General features: G+C 37.9%; 2 protein-coding genes across 2 annotated transcripts in view; both read left to right on the top strand.

Annotated features, from left to right (window-relative positions):
• Positions 1–16170, top strand: part of psme4a (proteasome activator subunit 4a) — a 32402-nt gene extending 16232 nt beyond the window's left edge. The window contains exons 26-48 of the mRNA XM_065296402.1: positions 839–901; positions 971–1066; positions 3108–3239; positions 3366–3575; positions 4237–4373; positions 4534–4587; positions 4678–4807; positions 4893–5001; positions 5574–5727; positions 5876–5945; positions 6034–6159; positions 7620–7772; positions 7948–8052; positions 8772–8866; positions 8989–9120; positions 9202–9410; positions 9492–9577; positions 9655–9783; positions 9977–10132; positions 12544–12706; positions 12875–13008; positions 14177–14311; positions 14470–16170. Coding sequence (XP_065152474.1) covers positions 839–901; positions 971–1066; positions 3108–3239; positions 3366–3575; positions 4237–4373; positions 4534–4587; positions 4678–4807; positions 4893–5001; positions 5574–5727; positions 5876–5945; positions 6034–6159; positions 7620–7772; positions 7948–8052; positions 8772–8866; positions 8989–9120; positions 9202–9410; positions 9492–9577; positions 9655–9783; positions 9977–10132; positions 12544–12706; positions 12875–13008; positions 14177–14311 — 2778 coding nt within the window. The 3' untranslated portion in view covers positions 14470–16170. The remainder of the gene's footprint in view (positions 1–838; positions 902–970; positions 1067–3107; positions 3240–3365; positions 3576–4236; positions 4374–4533; positions 4588–4677; positions 4808–4892; positions 5002–5573; positions 5728–5875; positions 5946–6033; positions 6160–7619; positions 7773–7947; positions 8053–8771; positions 8867–8988; positions 9121–9201; positions 9411–9491; positions 9578–9654; positions 9784–9976; positions 10133–12543; positions 12707–12874; positions 13009–14176; positions 14312–14469) is intronic.
• Positions 16171–16925: 755 nt separating this feature from the next.
• gpr75 (G protein-coupled receptor 75) lies at positions 16926–22076 on the top strand. Its single transcript, XM_065297516.1, has 2 exons — positions 16926–17141; positions 19869–22076. The coding sequence occupies exon 2, from the start codon at positions 19982–19984 to the stop codon at positions 21641–21643; it is 1662 nt and encodes a 553-aa protein (XP_065153588.1). The 5' UTR covers positions 16926–17141; positions 19869–19981; the 3' UTR covers positions 21644–22076.
• Positions 22077–22580: the final 504 nt, after the last annotated feature.

Here is a 22580-nt window from a genome sequence, read left to right as displayed (position 1 = left end):
AGGGATAGTTCGGCCAAAAATGATATTAAACCCATGATTTACTCACCCCCAAGCTGTTCGAGTTGCATATGTCCATCGTTTTTCAGACAAACACATTTTCGGATATTTTAGAAAATGTTTTAGATCTTTCAGTTGATTAAATGTAATGTTACGGGGTCCAGGATGATAAACAAAGGTCTTCTGAGGTTAATCTGTGCGGTGTTGTTGTAGAAATATCCATATTTAAAACTTTATTAATGAAAATAACTACCTTCCGGTAGCGCCGCCATCTTAGTCGGGTCTGCATTCAGGATGAGAGCTTACGCAGCCTACGGAGGCTACTCTGCTGCTGCTCTGTGCCCCCGCCCTCCGAATTTGTCATACGTCACTAAGAAAAGTGCGTACACTACGCTAATACTCTCTCCTGAATACAGAGGAGTCTAAGATGGCGGCGCTACGGGAAGGTATTTATTTTCGTTAATAAAGTTTTAAATATGGATATTTCTACAACAACACTGCGCGGATTACCCTCAGAAGACCTTTGTTTATCATCCTGGAGCCGTTTGGATTTAATTTGTGAAGGATGGACGCACTTTTTTTGGACTTGAAGGTCGTGGACTATGGGTGGACCCCGTAACATTGCATTTAATCAACTGAAAGATCTAAAACATTTTCTAAAATATTCGAAAATGTGTTTGTCTGAAAAACGATGGACATATGCAACTCGGACAGCTTGGGGGTGAGTAAATCATGGGTTTAATATCATTTTTGGCCGAACTATCCCTTTAAACAGAGCTCACTCATGCTCTCTCTAATGTGGACGTATGCCCTCTCTCTCTCTCTCTCTTAATGTCTCCAGCTTAATGGAAGTAAACAACACATCAGAGCGGTGCTTATAGACAGAGTCATGCTGCAACATGAGGTAACTTATAACACTAATCAATCTTAAAGAATTTCTGTAAAGCTTTACAGTATCTCATTTTAATTTCAGCTAAGAAATGTGATCCTGGGCAGTTGTGACTACAAGACTGTTCACAAGGATCTGATAAATGACCTGCTTAGACTGTCTACCAGCAGGTACAGTCAGGTATGATAAAATGATACACACACACACATAATGTATGCATTAAAAGTAAGCAAAGGGTATAAAAGGCTGTGCTGTGTCATGAAATAAGTTATGGCTGAAGGGCATTCTCGAGTCGCGTCTCGGACAACTCGGAGGTATCGTAGAACCGGAAGTGCATATTAAATAGCGCAAGCTATTTAGCGAGTCAGATAGCGTCAACTTCAAAATGCTAAATATATGTTAGCAGCCAATGTTAATTGTTAAAGATTTGGGACAAATATGATGTTATTCAATGTTAAACTATATAAGTGGCGCTCTGTGGCGCGACAGGGATTTGAGAAATTTAAGTTGTAGCTGGGTGCCGCGGACAGGCGCCACCTGTCTGCGCCGGTGTGCATACACTCATAGAAAACAGTGTGCGCGTCCGTAGTGCGACCCCCTTAAGGCACGACGAGTCAGCCGTGACTTATTGACAATACAGCACTAGCCTTAAGTACCTCATTGCGTTTATAAAACGATTACCGTATTTTCCGGACTATAAGTCACACTTTTTTCACATTTTGGCGGGCCCTGGAACTTATAGTCAGGTCAGGTGCGACTAATACGTCAAAATTATTTCATATGAACTAAGAGAAACCATTATCGTCTACATCCACGAGAGTCCGCTCTATGGTGCTCCTGTATTTATGTAATTCAATGGATTCAGTGATGCAGAATGACTTCGGGACCTTTTTGAACTTGATTTGGCTTTTTATGTTAATTTAGCCTATTCAGCCTCCCAGGTATGTTCTGTATGCTATTGTGTATCATGTAAATAACTGTGCGGAAACCTATTCAGCCTGCTGTTCTGTGTGCCATTGTTTAGTTGAATAACTTGCCTTTCCAAATTAAATGTCTGTTCTTCGGCTTGGATTTTGTGAATCGTTTTCTAAATAAATGCGACGTTTAGTCCAGTGCGACTTATGTATGTTTTTGACTGATGCTACTTATAATCCAGAGTGAGTAATAGTCCAGAAAATACGGTATTTACAAATTATTAACCCAACTTTTTTAACGTTAAATCACTAAAAGCCATCCTTCCGCTAGAGAAAATAGTCCCTGACTGACTGTGAACAACAACAGAATGTTTCCTTTGTTTATTTTGCTAAGGGTGCTGTGCAATGATACACCGAATTGTTGGGTGCAGCGGTCATAGCTGTGTTTTAGCATAAGTAAACCACAGCTATTGACCAATCAGAATCAGGGACTGGCACTAACTGTTTAACACTTAAAGTTTCAGTCAATATTTATCTGTTTGACTTATGCTGCTTTTCCATTGCATAGAACCCCATGATGAGTCAGATTGTGTCAGCTAACCTTACTTTGGCTTGGTTAGCTTTTCCAGTTTGGTATCACTTCAAAATTTACCACCACAAATATATGTTTGCCCATCCCGTTTATCACTACCTCTGTCTCACATGACAAGTTTCTGTACAAACACCGGTGGCGCTCCATTGAGCATCATTTAAATTGCAAAAATGTTGTCCATACATGTGGACGTGTGCGTCGCAAATGTCCTGCCAAACTGCAAGTCTGGAAAACACTGGTATGGTGTTCCTGATTCTCAGCCTGTGGATGTTTTTCACCGCTATAAGGTAGTTTGGGAACTTACAACAACAGGTTTGCTCGAGACAGCGCAAGCACGAAGGAAACGCTAATCTTGCATTTAGCGAAGACGCTGGTGACGATTCTCTCAGACCAGTCAGTGATCTACGGTGTTTCACGTCACGTTTTAGTATCAGCTCAGCTCGCCTGGAACTCCAACCGAGGCGGTACTAAAAATAGTATCGGGTACTACGTACTGTACCCAGTGAAAAGCCCCCAAAAGTAAGCTGACCCAACCCGTGGAGTACTATGCAATGGAAAACCCCCATCACAGAAAATAAATCTATTAATGCAAGTTTCCATTGTAAAACTGATCTATTCACAGATCTATTCAGCTGGTCATGTGATGTCTAAATAAAAGTTATAACCACATGTATTTATAAAAGTGCACCTTTTATTTGTCCTTCTCTTATCTCAGGTGAGAAGTAAAGCTCAAACTGTGCTGTTTACAGCTCTTGGAACCTACAATTTCTGCTGTAAAGACATAATCCCAGCTGTGCTCGAGTACCTGGACCCAAACCGCACAGACGTCACACAACAGCAGTTCAAAGTAGGTCACGCACAGTTATACACCATATATGAAAGCAAATTGAACAGGGTAATTTGTTCTTTTTTGACATACGATAAGCTATTTTTTTATTATTATTTCTTTCTCTCTTCCTTCACTGTTCTTCAGGGTGCCTTGTACTGTCTGTTGGGAAATTATTCTGGGATCTGTCTCGCGAACTTGCAGTACTGGGACTGCATTGCTATGACGTGGCCCGCCATTGTCCGATCTGGCATGAGCTCCTGTATGTCACTAGAGAAGCCTTCTATTGTGCGGCTCTTTGATGACCTTGCTGACAAGATCCACCGGCAGTATGAGACCATCGGCATTGACTTTTCTGTAAGTTTAGCCAAATGTTGCTGTAGCTAACCTGGTTAGCAATGCACATGTCATGGGTTCGACCCCAGCCAGGATACTGATAAAATGTGTAGCTTAAATTCAGTTTAGAAAAGTCTGCCAAATTGTATGTGCTTTTCGAAATGGGTGTAAATATTTATATTTGTATACCGTATTTTCTGGACTATAAGTCACACTGGACTATACGTTGCATTTATTTAGAAAATTATTTAAAAAAAAATCCAAACCCAAGAACAGACATTTAATCTGGAAAGGCAAGTTATTCAACTAAACAATGGCAAATAGAACAGCAGACTGAATTGGTGTCCGTACATGTTAACGTAACATTACCATTTATTCACCGAACACAATAGCATATCAAACATACCAAAAAGGTCCCGAAGTCATTCCACATCACTGAATCCATTGAATCACATAAATATAGGAGCAGCATAGAGCAGACTTTTGCGGCTGTAGATGGTAATGGTTCGTATGGATTAATTTTTTACATATAAGTCGCACCTGACTACAAGTCGCAGTTACAGCCAAACTATGAAAAAGTGTGACTTATGGTCTGGAAAATACAGTAGTTAAAATGTAGCTTCATATATAATACATCTTATAATATAATATAGGTTTTTTTAAAGCATTGCATTATGTACAGGTCCCAGAAAGTTGTTTGGAAGTTGCTCATAAATTACTGAAAACCAGTAATCCAGAGCCAACACCAGGATGCGTTACTGAAGAGGAGGAACTAGAAGGAAAGCGTCAGCAACTGGAGATAAACGATAAGTCAAAGCAGTGAGCAAGTGCACAAAAACATCCAAACATTCTGTTCATGCTTATATTTGGCTAAATAGTAATTAGGAAGAAGCTAAATTAATGCAAAAAGGACCAGGCTAACAATCTGTCCTAAAAAATTCTCCAGTAATTGTTTTTATCTTTTCTTATGTCCTGACAGAAAATATGAAAAGCTAGTGGCGGCTCTTTTGGACTGTCTCAATGAAAGAAACATGTAAGTCCACACGTTGTGTATGATTGCCGCATTTATGTGTCGTGAATGGACAGATGTATTTATACTAGACTGTTCTTGGTTATTTTGAAGGCCCTGGAAATTCGAGCAGATTGCCATCGGCTTCCTCTCGTTGATGCTGCGAGACGACCACCCTCTGCCATCCTCCGCCGTCCTCTTCTTCGTCCAGTGTCTCAACCACGACTCCATCTTAGTTCGCAATGTAAGGAGTCATGTGTGATTTGTTATATATATGAAAGCTACATAGACACAGACACCTAATTCTGATGGGTCTTTTGATTGGTCAGGTTGCGATAGCTGCAGTAGGTGGAATCCTGCAACAGCTGAAGAGTCCTCACAAGAAAGTGGCAGTAAATCCATACAACATATCTGAGCTTAAATCCTCGCTACAATCAAGTAAGGCCACTAATAAACAGTGAATCTCTCTATTAAGTGATATATCTGTTACCTTTCTAATCCTTAAAGGGGACATATCATGAAAATCTGACTTTTTCCATGTTTAAGTGCTATAATTGGGTTCCCAGTGCTTCTATCAACCTAGAAAAATTGAAAAAGATCAATCCAGTAACTTGGGTTTCTCTGCATTGAGCATGTGAAAGAATAGGTCCTTGAAATTTGGCTCCCCTTGTGATGTCAGAAGGGGATAATATTGCCCCTTAATTTGCACTATCCAACCACAGCACTGCCATTTAGTGCAGAGATCAACTCATTTGCATTTTAAAGGACACACCCAAAAACAGCAAATTTTTGCTCACACCTACAAAGTGGCAATTTTAACATATTGTAATAAATTATCTGTGGGGTATTTTGAGCTAAAACTTCACATGCGTACTCTGGGGACACCAAATATTTATTTGAATTTTTTAAAAAGGTTTCCCCTTTAAGGAATCAAAGACATTGATGCTTGACTTTGAGAAAAGTTGCGTAAAGGTTCAATTTGGTAAATTTTATTACATCTTCTTTATTAGATGAGGGTAAAGCTCTTAGCTCTCTCTTGGCTGGCGACAGACCCGATAACCAGTGGCTCCAGTATGACAGTAGCCGATTGCCGCGCTCCCAGAAGGACTGGGATGAATGCTGCTTCATTGAGAAAACACACTGGGGTTATTCCACATGGCCACGGTATAGTTTACGTGACTTTAAATAATCATTGGTGCAAACTAAATGCGCCTTTTTATCTTAATTAACATTTAAGATTATTGCCCAATCAGTTCAATTTTTTTAATTCAGGCTTTAACACTTATGTTCATGTTATATACTTTTGTTTTAGGAAGCTGCTACTCTATGCCCCTCCTGAAGAACAGCCCAAACAGAGCAAAACCAGAGAAGAGATGAATGAGGTTCGCGTATATTTAAACCCAAAAAACAATATTTTGTTTCCAGAAGCTTCTGAACTGTTTGTTTAAATGTTTGTTTTCTGTGTTATAGAGTGAACAGATCATATATGATCATTTCTCGGATGTGCTGTTTATAGATCAGTTCATCCGCTATTTGTCTTTGGAGGACAGAAAAGGCAAAGATAAATTTAGCCCTCGTAGATTTTGTCTCTTTAAGGTAAGAGTTTCGAATATTGCACAACACCAGTAAATTCTTCAGATGTAATGATTTATGAAATATTTACTAAAGCCCATGTTTATTAAGTATCTGGGTCTGTTTACATCAGATAATAGGTGTTAAGGGGCTTTTACTTGTCTTGCAATATAATTTTCAGCAATTTAAATATTGAAGTCACCTCGTTGATGATCATGGCATGTCAATGTATTTGTGACCCTGGCCCACAGAATCGTAGGTCAAATGTCGCACATGTATAGAAAAAGGCAAAAATACATTGAATGGGTCAAAATTATCAATTTTTCCTTTTTATGCCTAAAATCATTAGAATGATGTCCCAGATCACTAAATGCGTTGTCCCAGAATTCACCCATCTCTGATATAATTGAAACAACACATTGTGTTTTACTTTTAACACAACTTGTGCTTTATTTTGACACAAAATGAACACAAAATGACACAATGTGTTAAAATTACACATAATGTGTTATAAGCCTAACACAAAAGATGTGTACAAAATTAACACATACTTTCTAAGAGTGTATATAATGTAAAGATCATTTTCCTCGAAGAGATATTTAGAAAATTTCCTACCGTAAATATATCAAACATTTATTTTGTTAGTGGATGCAGAAAAATTGTTGTTAGCCGCTTCTTGAGATTTCCATTCATGTTTGTTTTTTTGTAAAAGCTTGCACTTTCCCTCTTCAATAAACAACATCATTACAGCGATGAGCCAGTAGAGAGCGCTAAAACAAACCTTTTCATTGGTAATATGCGTTGCTAAGGACTTCATCAGTATTTTAAATGCAATTTTCTAAATTTTAGGCACAATATCCTGTAAACAAATCTAAACAGGTGGAGTTGGGGAGGCGGTGGGAGATCGTTAAGGGGGTGTGCACACCAAAGCTTTTAAACGCATCTGAAACGCCTGGAGAACGCCGAATGCCACCTGTTTTTTCAGCTGAGCGCTAGCTTTCTTCAGCTGAGCGCTTTGGTTGGTGTGATACTTCTGCTTTGTTTATCAGTTGTTGTATTGTGCTCCTGTCGGTTGTTGTGATATTTGTCCCGCCCCTCCTCCACTGTGATTGGACGGCTGTGTAAGAACTGACATAGACGAGCTGAGCTTTTCATATTTTTGAAGTTGAATATTTTTCAACCCTCTGCACTGAGCACGGAAAAACCGCCGAGTGCCGGCTTTCAGCGTTAAGAAAAACTGCTAGCCGCTGGCTTTTTTGAAAAACGCAGAGCTTCCATTGGAAACAATTGAACACATACACCGGCCGCGAGAGTAAAAGCTTTGGTGTGCACGCCCCCTAAGCATGCATGGTCGCATGCTGATGTGTAAACTGTTTGGCTGGGGATTGTAAAAACTAGTAACTATCAGCCTGTATTTCTAGAGTTTCATAACAAAGTAATTTTTTTAGGCAATTAAAAATTAAAAATATCTTCTGTTGTAAAAGGGTCTTTTTCGGAACTTTGAGGATGCATTCCTGCCACTTCTAAAGCCTCATATGGAGCGTCTGGTCGAAGATTCCCATGAGAGCACCCAGCGCTGTGTAGCTGAGATTATATCTGGACTAATCAGGGGCTCCAAACACTGGAGCTACAACAAGGTATCAACACACACATTTACATACATTAGAGACAGTATGTGCATTCAATTTTCCATTTAAGATGATTTGAGTCAGAAGGGATCCAACATCACCTGATAAACACTTATGTCTGATAAAAGAAAATCTAAAGCTTTGATTCTGTGTGTGTGTGTGTGTGTGTGTGTGTGTGTTGCAGGTGGAAAAATTGTGGGATCTGCTCTGTCCACTTCTTCGTACAGCCCTCTCCAATATCACCATAGAGACGTATGCTGACTGGGGCACCTGTATCGCCACTGCCTGTGTATGAACACTTTTAAGAACACACTACCCTTTTTACTCACAAATCTATATTATAATTGAGATTTAAGCATCATTTTAAATAAATAAGCTTTTCATTGATGTATGGTTTGTTAGGATAGGACAATATTTGGCTGAGAGCTATTTGAAAATCTGGAATCTGAGGGTGCAAAAAATCAAAATATTTAGAAAATTGCCTTAAAAGTTGCCCAAATTAACCCCTTCCAACACATATTACTAGTGATAAATATTTATTTATTTATTTATTATATTATATTATATTATATTATATTATATTATATTATATTATATTATATTATATTATATTATATTATATTATATTATATTATATTATTTTATATTTATATTATATTATATTATATTATATTATATTATATTATATTATATTATATTTATATTATATTATATTTATATTATATTATATTATATTTATATTATATTATATTTATATTATATTTATTTAATATTAATATTTATATTTATATATATATTTTTTTTTTTTTTTGATAGAAAATGTACAAAATGACTTCATGGATCATGATCTTTACTTAATATCCTAATCATTTTTGGCATTAAAAAATCTATAATATTGCCCCATACAATGTATTGCTTGCTATTGCTACAAATATACTCGTGCTATTATAAATGGTTCTGTGGTCCAGGGTCACATATTTACTATTCATGATTCCTTGTGTGCTACAGGAGAGCAGAGACCCTCGAAAACTTCACTGGCTATTTGAGATGCTGATGGAGTCACCTGTCAAAGGAGGAGGAGGGGGATCATTTGTGGATGCCTGGTATGACATTCTTGACAGACCACATGCTTAAAATTTTTTTCAAGAAATTAAAATACATTTTATCTACATTTTGTTTTTTTGTTTTTGAATACTTCTCTCGCTTTATCTGTTTCTTGTTTCAGTCACCTGTATATCCTGCAAGGAGGCCTTGCTCAGCAGCAGTGGAGAGTACCAGAGTTGCTTCACCGGTTACTCCAATACCTAGAACCCAAGCTTACTCAGGTCTACAAGAACGTACGCGAACGCATCGGCAGGTATGCACGTAAATGTGTTCGCACCCTGAAGTCTACCAAAAATTCATGCTCACCTCCCAATTTTCCTCTATTTTATTACAGTGTGCTTACCTACATCTTCGTGATCGACGTGAACCTGCCGTACACTCTGCCCACCACGTCCCCTCGCATCAGAGAGTTCACAGAACGTGTGGTGGCTCGACTCAAGCCGCTGATGGAAGGAGAGGAAGAAATCCAGAACCACGTGATGGAGGATAACGTGGAGGGGAACCAAGACGAGAGGACACAAGCCATCAAACTACTCAAAACTGGTATGTATCTTAGTGTTTGTATATATATTTGTGCATGCATATGGTGTATTTCTAAATATTTTTTGTGTATTCCCATTTTAGTGTTAAAGTGGTTGATGACCAGCACTGGACGCTCTTTCTCTTCTGTTGTCCCTGAACAACTGCTCCTTCTGCCTCTTCTCTTTAAAGTAAGACACATTTTTATATATTTCAGTTTGATGCTTCACTCCCAGGAAAATCTCACCTCCGCTCTCTCTTTCTATAGATTGCTCCCGTTGAGAATGACGACAGTTATGACGAGATAAAGAGAGACGCCAAGACCTGTCTGTCTCTCATTTCGCAGGGGCTGCTGTACTCGGAACAGATCCCACAAGTCCTCAGCTTGCTTGAAGAGGTGACAACTAACATACACACAGTAACATACACACTAGCCCCATTTACACCTACTGTCCCAAGTGATCCAAACACAAGTGGGCAGCTTGTTAGTGGCACGCTTCTAAATGTGAACATCAGACGTGAGTCACGTCTCTCATAAATAAAGACCGTGAAGGTTTAATCTGACCAGCAGAGGGCGCTGTGTGTTACAGATATCCAGGAGCAGCTCTTGGCACGCACGGTACTCCGTTCTCACTTTCCTGCAGATCATGGTGTTCTACAATCTCTTCACTTTTCTCAGCGATGCCAAGGCCGTGAGTGACGTAAGAGCGCTTGTGATGCGTCTGCTGGAGGACGAACAGCTAGAGGTGTGCGAGTACACATACAGTACATACACACACTAATACCCTTGTACAAATTAATTATGGTTTTGCTAAGTTTAACCATGGTTTTTGTAGGAAAAGTATGGTTTTACAAATTGTAGTAAATACATGTTTACTACAGTTTTACTATAATAAAACCATTTACATGCACACACAAACACACCAAATATGTACACAAACAGGTTTCCTCACTATTTTCTATGGACATTGACATTACATTTGTGGGTGATTCTCACGAAATCCAGATTTAGAAGGTGTCCAGCATCAGATTTTTTAAAAGCTCTTGAAGCCAATTTTTTTGCACATCTGAACTTACTATAATCATTATTTTAGAGGATTTAAAAATATTTCCTATAGAATTATTTAAATTTTTTAGATAATCATTATAAAAAATATCATTACCACAACGTGATTTTACATTAAAAATATGCATTTAAAAACATATGTTTCGGTAATGAGAACTAAAAAGCTGTCTAGGTACTATGACAAACAAAATTTTAACTTTTATCTGGAGAGAAAAAATAAGAACTGCTTACCTGCTAGCCATCTTGAGTGTCACAGTCAATTATGTCCCATACAACAATTTTTTTTGAAAACGTTAGTTCCTTAAGGGCTTAAACAATGATTGAAAATTGTTGCGGAGGATGAGAAAATTGGTCTTGGACACATTTATATTCCTTATTATTGTCTCTACATTTACCAATGATCACCAAATACCACATGTTTCTTTACTGTAAATGTTTATAGTATAACATGCACTGAAGCTTTTTATTTTTTAGATTTTTATTATAAATATTTCCATGTCAAAGAACCCAAATCCGCCCTTAGCATTAGTTTTCACCACTGTCCACAGCCCTAGCATAATAAATTCAAGACTCACCAAGTGAGAATCCCTCCTTAAAAGGGAAGGTCTGTGCTAAATTGACTAATATGAAGAAACTGCAACCTAATGGATGTTTGGGTGTGATTGCTAAGGTTAAATGTGTCGAAAAACAGTTTTGTAAGACGTCATTTCTCTCTCTATACACGCTTTCATTGATATAGCACTCTCTTGTTGTCCTTTATTCTCTCTCTTGCTCTCCATCCTTCTATCCCTCTTACTGTTACCATAGCAACTCCCAGCTGGAGCAGTATTCTGTTTCCATGGTGATAGATGTTCAGATATCCAGAGAGGTGAGGACAGGAAACAGAGATGAGGCCAAAGGGGGAAAAGAATAGGGTTATGAGTTAAAGCAAACTGCAGCTTTTAATACGGCCTATTAAATCACAGTAACGCATAGGACATATTGCCTGTTGACGTAATAAAGCCTGTCATGTGATCAGCACCAGCCAATGGGAACATCACAATGTGCTGAGGTTAAGGATCAGGGCACAAAGATTTTCACAGTTCAGCACAATGCTTATTGTTTATGTAGGCCATCAGCAGGGTCACACGAAATCTGCGCCTGTGGACCTCCAGAGAAATGCATGATGCTTACAGCTCTCTCTAACTATTTACTCAAAAGGTCATGGGTTTGATCCCAGGGAACATGCATACTGATTGAATGTATGGCTTGTACGTCACTATAAACATTTTCTAAATGCATAAATATACATTTTGTTCGCATATGCACTCCTTTCAACGTGACCTCTGAGTATCTTTTGTTATTCTGTTAAGTTATTTATTTATAGGGCATGAAGCTAAACTTGTTGCATTTTGCCAATGTCATGTCATACAGATTGCATCATTTAATTATCTGACATAAGATTTTTTCTCAGCTTCTATGTGTTCATTATATTGGATACTTACACAAGACCAAGGCTGCGTCCGAAAGCTTTGGCAAATCTTGTTGCCTCGCTGACTAATGAGGCAATGACTTTGGAGGCATGAAGGCAGCTCAAAGAAACGTATTCGGACAGACTTCATCAAAATCTAATTCAGTTTGAAATATAAACAGAGAGCCCCTTTGTGATAACTAATCATATATTTGAGAACTACAATACTAAATTCTCGCTAGAAATGCAATTAAAAGGTGTAAAAAGTGAAAATATAACTTTATTTACACAAAATTTGTGCTCCAGACGCTTTTTTGCCCACCAATTTAATTTTTCGAACTCGACCAATCACATTCCCCACACACGCCCACACATAGAATTGTGGGACAGGACGAAGAAGGTATCTCATGAGACAGGAAATAAACTAAACATTGGATGCGGACGTGCCTTGATGCCTTCCTGCCTTGGAATGCTGCCTCAGAAGGCAGCATTTTAGAGTCTTTGGACGCAGCACAATTATGCACCTGCTCTGCACCCCCACCCTTTGGGTAACTCAAAGGACAACTGTCTGAACCATTGGCCTCTGTCTGAAGGTTTTGATTTATACTATATTTATTCTCTCCTTTTTCTCTGTGTTTTAGGTGAGGGAACTGGCCGCCACCACTCTAAGTGGATTCCTGCAATGTGATTTTCTTCTCATCGATGAACCTCTCCAGGCCCACATTGAGTCCCTGAGCAAAACCCGCTTGCCCAAACGCAAGAGAAGAGACATGTGTTCGGTGGTGGACACCATCCCATCTACAGGTAACACTCACATGCACACCATTGTATTTATATTTTCATTCTGTGTATGAGTAAAATAAATCTTTAAAAAAAATTTAAGGGTAAATAAATGGATTTTTGTTTACAGTAGATACTTATATATACCGTATATGTAAATAGATCTAATACTATTGTTTATTGTATGTGCAGATCTGGTGCGTCGCCATGCGGGTGTGTTAGGACTGAGTGCCTGCGTTCTATCCAGCCCGTACGATGTGCCCACCTGGATGCCCCAGATGCTGATGGATTTGAGTGCCCACCTCAATGACACACAGCCCATAGAGGTCAGATTGTATTTAGTTATTATACACCAATGAATGAGTTTCTTCATTTTGTGAAGTATTTAAGGGAACATTTCACAAGACTTATAAATAAATCTTTGGTGTCCCCAGAGTAAATATGCAGCATTCTAGCTCAAAATACCCCATAGATAATTTATTATAGCATGTTAAAATTGCCACTTTGTAGGGGTGAGCAAAAATGTGCCATTTTGGGTGTTTCCTTTTAAATGCAAATGAGATTATCTCTGGACTAAATGGCAGTGCCGTGGTTGGATAGTGCAGAAGTTACTGGGTTGATCTTTTTCACATTTTCTTGTTGATAGAAGCACTGGGGTGGGGACCCAATTATAGCACTTAATTATAAGCAAAAGTTATATATGGGTCAGTGACAAAAACGGTTTGGCAAGATGAGAAGTTATAACTTGTTTAAAAAAGTAATAAAAAATTAATAATTATAACTTGTTTTAAAAGCATCAGGTTTATTTCAATGCACAGTGTATTTATGTTAATTTTATGCAATAAAAAATTACATTTACACCATTTTTATGAAAGTTAAGACTAAATGGACCTGAAAATAAATGAAAAATATTAAATATTTTATCCACCTTGATGGCATACAAGCGTAATCACAAAAAAACATCTTTTTGTAAAATATAATTGTATTAGTTATTTCTAAATGTAAATTTTAATGCGTTTTTGTAATATTTGTCCTGACATATGCTGGAAACACCTCTGTTTTCTAAATAATCTTTGACAAATTATGTAAAAATGTATGTTGAAAATCATATTACACTAAACTAGATGATTATATTTAATTCCAAATTTTTTATGAATATATTTATATTTTAATTTAAAAAAAAATACTAGTTACACCAATTGACACAGACCGTTTTTTTTTTTATTATTATTCCCTCAAATATTCTATCAAAATGAAATAAAACCAGTAATTTTAGACTTGGTCCTTAAAAAAGAGTATGTATGCAAGTATCTGAAAATTTATTTTGAAATTTTAACCCTTTCAGTTTAATTTATCCATAAAGACACAAAATAATTAATGTCACGTCATTGACCCACATAATACAGTCAATATAGGATGATGGAGTTGGAGTTCATTAAAAGCCATACATTTCGCTGCTTGTTTGTCTTATGTATACATTTATTCTATTTCCAGATGACCGTAAAGAAAACCCTTTCTGATTTCCGTCGCACTCATCATGATAACTGGCAGGAACACAAGCAGAAGTTCACTGATGATCAGCTGCTGGTGCTCACAGATCTGCTGGTGTCCCCCTGTTACTACGCTTAGGTTTGTTATATACACACAGGCTCTATTCCAAAACTTAGTGAGCCGCCCTGCAGTCTGCGAAATTATACATTTTAGTCTTCACCTTGGTAGTGTAGCTTCACTAGGTTTTGGGAAACAGCCATACTGTTCAAATACTAATCATTTCTATTCTCTTGCAGAATCAATTTACTATCTGGTGGAAGAGAAACAAATCTTCTATTGGTTTTGATAAAAAAAACAAAGCTTGAAATTTTTGGTGTTTTTGTTTATTCCAAATGTCTGACTGAATGCTTTTGGAGGACAGAAATGAATTGATTACTGTATTCATGTACTGTAACAATAGTTGAAGTCATCTAGTTATAAGATTACTAGAGTGTTGAGATTGTTTGTTATTTTGTTTTAGGTTTTTTTGGTTACACTTAATATTTAAGGGGAACCTGTTGCAGGTATGACTCACCTGCATTATATACAGTCATTTTCTTGTGCATTGTGTGTTTTCACAAAAGTTTGTGCAAAAAGAATCTCTATTTAAAAGATAAGTATTCAATATGAAGCAGTTTTCTGCACTGCTTTGTAAAATTATCTAGTACTGTTATCATTTAGCAGTGATTTATTTGAAATGTATACACTTGTAACGCACTGAAAAAAAAGATTCATTCAATTTACTCAATTTTTTAAGGTAAGTGGTTGCAATCAATTTATTTAAGCTACATTTAAACAAAAAAGATTAGTAAAATAAAAACTTTTGTTTAAATGTAGCTTATATAAATTGATTGCAATTTATCTTTTTTTGTGTGTGTGTGTGTGTGTGTGTATGAGTTAGAAATATAAATTAATTTGAATAGTTTTGTTTTAAAGGGGCCATGGCATGAAAATCAGACTTTTTCCATGTTTAAGTGCTGTGATTGCAACCTAGAAAATGTGAAAAAGATCAACCCAGTAACTTAGTTTTGGTAAACCATTCTCTACAAGCATGTGAAAAAATAGCTCTCCTTATGATGTCATAAGGAGCTCTTATTATAATAATACCGCCCCTTAATCTGGACTATTCAACCACAGCACTGCCATTTCGTGCAGAGAGAGAAAGAGAGAGAGCGAAAATAATTCACAGCACAATTAAGTTTCAATTTCAACAAACCACCATCATTGTGATCAGTGTTTGCACTTCATTTGCACATTTGCATGTAAAAGGACACACCCAAAACGGCACATTTTTGCACACACCTACAAAGTGGCAATTTTAACATGCTATAATAAATTATCTATGTTTTTTTTTTTTCAGCTAAAACTACACATTTGTGCTCTTAGGACATCAAAGATTCATTTGACATCTTAAAAAAGTCTTGTGACATGGCGCTTTTAACTCCTTTCTGTCCATACAGATGTTACACATGTGTGTTTTTTTAACAGAGGGAAAGTTTTGTTCTCTGTACATAATATCATTTTTGTAGTCAACAAAAGATATTCATTATTTCTTAATGTATTTGATTGAAGCTTTTTTGAGTTTTATTATTTTGAGTTCACTTTTACATGCGTTTGGATTTTGTTTTCCTATATGAGATTTTTATAGCCACAGACTGCAGTTGCTAAGTTAGAAAGCTGACGAAGAAATGCAGAGTTTTGCAGTCGTGTCGTGTGTTTTTGGTTGTACTGCTAAATCAAACAGTGATTTGTTGTCTTTAATTTAGCCTATACTGTGTCAAAAGCATGTCTTATGTCATAATGTTGAACTTTTATCAACTGGCAACTTGTTTTGGTAGACTATGAGTTGGCCGTGCTATAACATTTGAATAATGGTGGGTTTTTTTTGTCTGGATATCTTTTTACAAATTTTTAAAGAATTATTAGCTATGAGATTTTTAATAAACTGTGTCAGATTTGCAGAGACTATACTTGTCTTTATTTTTGTGCCCTCCATGTTATAAAAATATTGCTTGGTTATTTTCAACCCAGAGTTGGGTCAAAAAGGGACAAACCTGGCTGTTGGGTTGAAATAACTCACAAAATGTTTATATTTTATCCAACTCTGGGTTGAAAATAACCCAGCATATGAAATAACTCATCATAAATTAAATTATAACAATACTGAAAAAAATGAATCCTTCAATTTACTCAATTTTTTAAGGTAAGTGGTTGCAATCAATTTATTTAAGCTACATTTAAACAAAAGTTTTTTATTGTATTTTAATTTACAAATTTTTTTTATTTTTATTTTTTTTGTTTAAATGTAGCTTAAATTAATTGATTGCAACCACTTACCTTAAAAAAATGGAGTAAATTGAATGAATATTTTTTTCAGTGAACCCAACAGTTTGTGTTCGTCCGTTTTTTACCCAAAGCTGTTTTAAAATAACCCAGCTGCTGTTAATTAACACGTACTAACAATATTAAGGTTAAAGTTTTATGTTCATTTCTGGCTTGTGTCGTAAATGTTGCAGTTGCAAAAATAGTATTGCTAATGCTCATCTTATGACAAAAATATTCAATAATACCATTAATTCTATATATTTTATTTAATGTTAGGCTAATAACGTATGAAGTATATTAACATATAAATCATAGCATATGATGGGTATTATTTAAAATATAAATCAGACTTCACTCGAGTATTCCGAATATGCGTTCTGTGGTCACAGGCACGCGCGTGCGGGCTTCAGTGTGATGGCTTCAGTGAGGCGCGCCCACTCTCCCGCTGCGCATTACATGCACTGTTTTTCATTGTCATTTTATGCTTTCATATGAACGTTGACTCTTTCAATAACTAAAATGCACGTAACGGTCACCTACTTTGGGAGTTCATACAAATATGGACAACACAGCGTCGTTAAATGGCACACACGGGGAATACATGGTAAGAAAAGAAATCTATCTGCAATACCAATGAAGAGAGCGTCAGGATTATGAAAGACGCACGTACACGACTTAACGATGTGCTAAATAGGACGCTTGTTTTAATGATGCATGTGATTTTATATGTGTGCTTTTATGTGTTTCTTTTTAAAGATGGGGTGGATGCTTTCTGACTGTGTTTTGTAGTCGGCTCACATTCACCTGCAGTAATATAATCATATAACAGCGGTTAACAGATGAGAATTGAATGTAGCCGTCATGTATTCGTCTTAATCCATAGATTTTTAAGTGAATAACGGCAGCGCGCACAAATAATGTGCACAAAGCTGCACGTAGCCTAGAGCAGTGGACTTTATACAAGATACAAACAATTGCCTTATGCATTTAATCAATTTATATTAATTATATGATACGTAGGTGTTATATAATTTATACATTAATCCTAAAATCGTTTTAGGCCATATATTATTGTCACATTTATTTCCACATTTCTTTATACAAATACAAATAATTGCATTGTGCATGAATAATTTTTTTACTTTTTCATATAAATAAGAAACTAATCATCAGAATTTATTTAGGACATTTTGTCATTGTTATTTATTTCTAAAGAGCAGGGATTTTCACAAAATACAAACAATTGCATTGTGTGTTTAATGTAATTTTTTTGGCAGATGTATCATAAATTGTGCCATATGATCATCCTATAGAGAACCATTTTTGGTTGAATGATTTCCTAAAGAACCTTTAACATCTGAAGAACCCTTCTAAAACTTTTGTAGTGACAAAGGGTAGGATATGGAAAAAATGGTTCTTCTATTAACCTTTGAATGAATGGTTCTTGGATAATTGCGTTAAATTATTAGTCCATTTTCTCAAAAAAATCCAGATAATTTACTCACCACCATGTCATCCAAAATGTTGATGTCTTTCTTTGTTCAGTCGAGAAGAAATGATGTTTTTTGAGGAAAACATTCCAGGATTTTTCTCATTTTAATGGACTGTAATGGACCCCAACACGTAACAGTTTTAATGCAGTTTAAAATTGCAGTCTCAAAGGACTCTAAACGATCCCAAACAAGGCATAAGAGTCTTATCTAGCGAAACAATTGTCATTTTTGACAAGAAAAATAAAATATGCACTTTTAAACCACAACTTCTCGCATATCTCCAGTCATGTGATGCACCAGCACGACCTCACGCAATACGTCATCATGTCAAGAGGTCACGGAGGACCTATGCGAAACTACGCCCCAGTGTTTACAAGTGTGGAGAAAGAGGACCGTTCTGACATTGTTGTATGTGGAATGATACTAATTAATGTCTATGTGTCAGTTTATTGTTTAAAATGGTACGCAAATGTGCATTTCATATATGTAACACGTGACCTTTCTACGGCATTACGCAATCACGTGAGGTCGCGCTGGCTCATCACACAGCTGGAGGAAGAAGAGAAGTTGTGGTTTAAAAGCACATATTTTTATTTTTATAGTCAAAAATTACAATCGTTTCGCTAGATAAGACTCTTATGCCTTGTTTGGGATCGTTTAGAGTCCTTTGAAACTCCGTTGAAACTGCAATTTTAAACTACATTAAAACTGTTACGTGTTGGTGTCCATTAAAGTCCATTCAAATGAGAAAACTCCTGGAATGTTATCTCGACGGAACAAAGAAAGACATCAACATTTTGGATGACATGGTGGTGAGTAAATTATCTGGATTTTTATTTTTATCAGAATCTATTCATGCTTTTGTCAGAGTTATTGTCATAGTCATATCTTTGTTGAGTTGTTGTTATTTTCTATGCTTAAAGGGATAGTTCGGCCAAAAACGATATTAAACCCATGATTTACTCACCCCCAAGCTGTCCAAGTTGAATATGTCCATCGTTTTTCAGACAAACACATTTTCGGATATTTTAGAAAATATTTTAGATCTTTCTGTTCATTAAATGTAATGTCACGGGGTCCAGCAATAGTCCACGACCTTCAAGTCCAAAAAAGTGCGTCCATCCTTCACAAATTAAATCCAAACGGCTCCAGGATGATAAACAAAGGTCTTCTGTGGGTAATCCGTGCGGTGTTGTTGTAGAAATATCCATATTTAAAATGTTATTAACGTTATAAACTACCTTCCGGTAGCGCCGCCATCTTAGACTCAGGAGAGAGTATTAGCGTAGTGTACGCACTTTTCTTAGTGACGTATGACAAATTCGGAGGGCGGGGGCACAGAGCAGCAGCAGAGAAACTCTGTACGCTGCGTAAGCTCTCATCCTGAATGCGGATCACTCCAAGATGGCGGCGCTACCGGAAGGTAGTTTATAACGTTAATAACATTTTAAATATGGATATTTCTACAACAACACCACACGGATTACCCACAGAAGACCTTTGTTTATCATCCTGGAGCCGTTTGGATTTAATTTGTGAAGGATGGACGCACTTTTTTGGACTTGAAGGTCGTGGACTATTGCTGGACCCCGTGACATTACATTTAATGAACAGAAAGATCTAAAATATTTTCTAAAATATCCGAAAATGTGTTTGTCTGAAAAACGATGGACATATGCAACTCGGACAGCTTGGGGGTGAGTAAATCATGGGTTTAATATCGTTTTTGGCCGAACTATCCCTTTAAGTTTATTAGGTCTTATTAATTAATTAATATACTCAAAGCTGCATATGATCTATCATTGATCAACATTTTTTAATCCTTTTTGTTCTTGCAGTAGTCCAGAGAGTCTACCATGAAACAGCCACACAATGGAAATATTAGTTCAATCTTGGGTGACCTAAAGGCAAGATGGGAAAAGCTCTGAGGCTGTGAGCACTTAACATCCCCATGTGTACCATGAACAGCACCGCGTGGCCTTTGGACCTGGCTGAGTTTGCGAAACCTCGGGGGTTGAACAGCTCCCGAAGCCAGTCTGACTCCACGAGCGGCTGGGCCTTGATCCACACGGCCACCCTTGCTTCTTGCTCCCTCCTGCTGGTCCTCATCTTTTGCTTAGGTTCTTATGGCAACTTAGTGGTTTTTTTGTCGTTCTTCGACCCGGCGTTCCGTAAGTTCCGCACCAACTTCGACTTCATGATCCTCAATCTGTCCTTCTGTGACCTTTTCATTTGCTGTGTCACCGCGCCCATGTTTGCGCTGGTGCTCTTTTTGGATGCTGGAGACGCTGGTGGTGGAGTTTCAAAGGGCTTCTGCTTCGCCTTCCACCTCACCAGCTCGGGCTTTATTATCATGTCACTGGAGACGGTGGCTGTGATCGCTCTGCATCGGCTCCGCATGGTCCTAGGTCAGCAGCCTAACCGTACGGCCTCCTTCCCTTGTACCCTGGCTCTTACGGCACTGTTATGGACAACCAGTTTCACTCTGGCGGCAATGGTTACTTTGCGAGCGTACCCGAGGAGCTCTGGGCCTTGCCTGCCCCACTTTGGTCTCACTGGCAACAAGGCCAAGATGGTATTATATGTGTACATTGCAGATTTTGCTTTCTGTGTAGGTGTGGTGTCCATCTCTTACCTCATGATTGCTCAGGCACTGAGGAAGAACGCACAGGTGCGGAAGTGTCCCATTATCACGGTGGATGCCACACGTCCACCCGCTTCTCATCCGCCGCTCGTTGCCGCGGGTTTCGAGGGCATGCAGTGTACGGTGCAGGTGCCCTCGCTTTACCGCAACCAGACGTACAACAAACTTCAGCACGTCCAGACGCACCCTTTCACCAGGAGGACCAACCAGCCCCTAGTGCCCGGGGCTGCGGCCGGAGCAACCTGCTGCCAGCTGGTTTCAAGCGTAAACCTGGCCACCGCCAAGGATTCTAAGGCGGTGGTGACATGCGTGGTGATTGTCATCTCTGTACTGCTGTGCTGTCTCCCGCTCGGCATATCGTTGGCACAGGACATGGAGTCACCGGAGAGCAGCTTCGTTCACTACCAGTTTGAGCTGTGTGGATTCGCTCTCATATTTCTCAAGTCCGGCATCAACCCGTTCGTGTACTCGCGCAACAGCGCGGGTTTGAGACGCCGGGTACTCTGCTGCCTCCAGTGGATGACGTTGGGCTTCCTGTGCTGCAAGCACAAGACACGCTTGCACGCCATGGGAAAGGGAAGCCTGGAAGTCAATCGTAACAAGTCCTCACACCACGAGACTAACTCTGCTTACATGCTTTCACCGAAGCCCCAAAGGAGGTTGGTGGACCAGGCTTGTGGACCCAGTCACTCCAGGGACAGCATGCCTAGTCCCTGCATCACTGCCGGGCGCAAACCCAGACCCCCGAGCACATCTACGCCCATCAACACTCGCATAGAGCCCTACTACAGTATCTACAATAGCAGTCCGTCAGCAGGACCGAGTTCCCCCAACAGCCTACAGCCGGTCAACTCTCAAACCACCGCTTTTGCAAAGAGCTACGTGGCTATGCACTACCATACCCACCAGGAGGTGCTGCAGGACTTTGACAGTACTTCAGCTCATCAGATTCCCATCCCATCGGTTTGAGCTTAGCACAGGAGCTTAAAACTGAGACCATAATACTACTCATTTAGCATCCTAATGGGGCATTTATAGGATTTGCTTGTGGTGACAAATGAGAACTAAACATGGGGATGTTACATTCAAAAGTACCTTTTGCTTTCCCTGAAGTGTTAATGTTGACATTTACTGGACTGAAGGATGCTTTATTTTTACATTGACATGCCATTTTCATGCAATAGTCTTCATTCAGATAATGTATTTGTGAAAACATCCTACATTTTATATTAACTTATTAAATGTTTTGCAAGTGCATTTTGCCACGTTCCATCTATTTATTTTGAAACAAATCCCTTAATAATGAACCAGTATTATAGTATTTGTCTACCTATAGCCTATATCAGTGGTTTTAAATTGGGGTCCAGGAGGTTCTAGGGGGTCCCCACAAAATTTCTGAGAAAAAATCATAGAAAATTTGTAAATTTTATTTATTAGGTGTTTATCTCTCTTTAAGAATCACTTATATTTTCTTTGTGTTTTCTTATTACATTCCCCTCATTTATTGGGGTTTATAAGGCAGGATTTCTTGTAAAGCTGCTGTGAAACAAGATTTATTGTCAAAGTACAGTAGAAATGCATTTGAATTAAAAAATGGATCTCTTCATGTTTATATATAAAATATTACTCTTAAAGGAAAACACCACAGTTTTAAAATTGTTCTTACCTCAACGTAGACGAATTAATACATACCTATCTTTTTTCAATGCGTGCACTTAATCTTTGTACAGCGTGTCGTGAATGTGTTAGCTTTTGGCCTAGCCCCATTTATTCCTTGGGATCCAAACAGGGATTAATTTAGAAGCCACCAAACACTTCCATGTTTTCCCTATTTAAAGACTCTTACATTAGTAAGTATGGTGGCACAAAATAAAACGTGAAGTGTTTGGATCCTAAGGAATTAACG

The sequence above is a fragment of the Paramisgurnus dabryanus genome, chromosome 20, assembly GCF_030506205.2.
Source record: "Paramisgurnus dabryanus chromosome 20, PD_genome_1.1, whole genome shotgun sequence".
Lineage (NCBI taxonomy): Eukaryota > Metazoa > Chordata > Actinopteri > Cypriniformes > Cobitidae > Paramisgurnus > Paramisgurnus dabryanus.
This window is presented reverse-complemented; position numbering and strand designations above follow the sequence as displayed.

What these genes read in the sequence shown, in the direction of transcription:
- gpr75 (XM_065297516.1), top strand. Translation starts at nt 19,982, where the DNA reads ATGTGTACCATGAACAGCACCGCGTGGCCTTTGGACCTGGCTGAGTTT.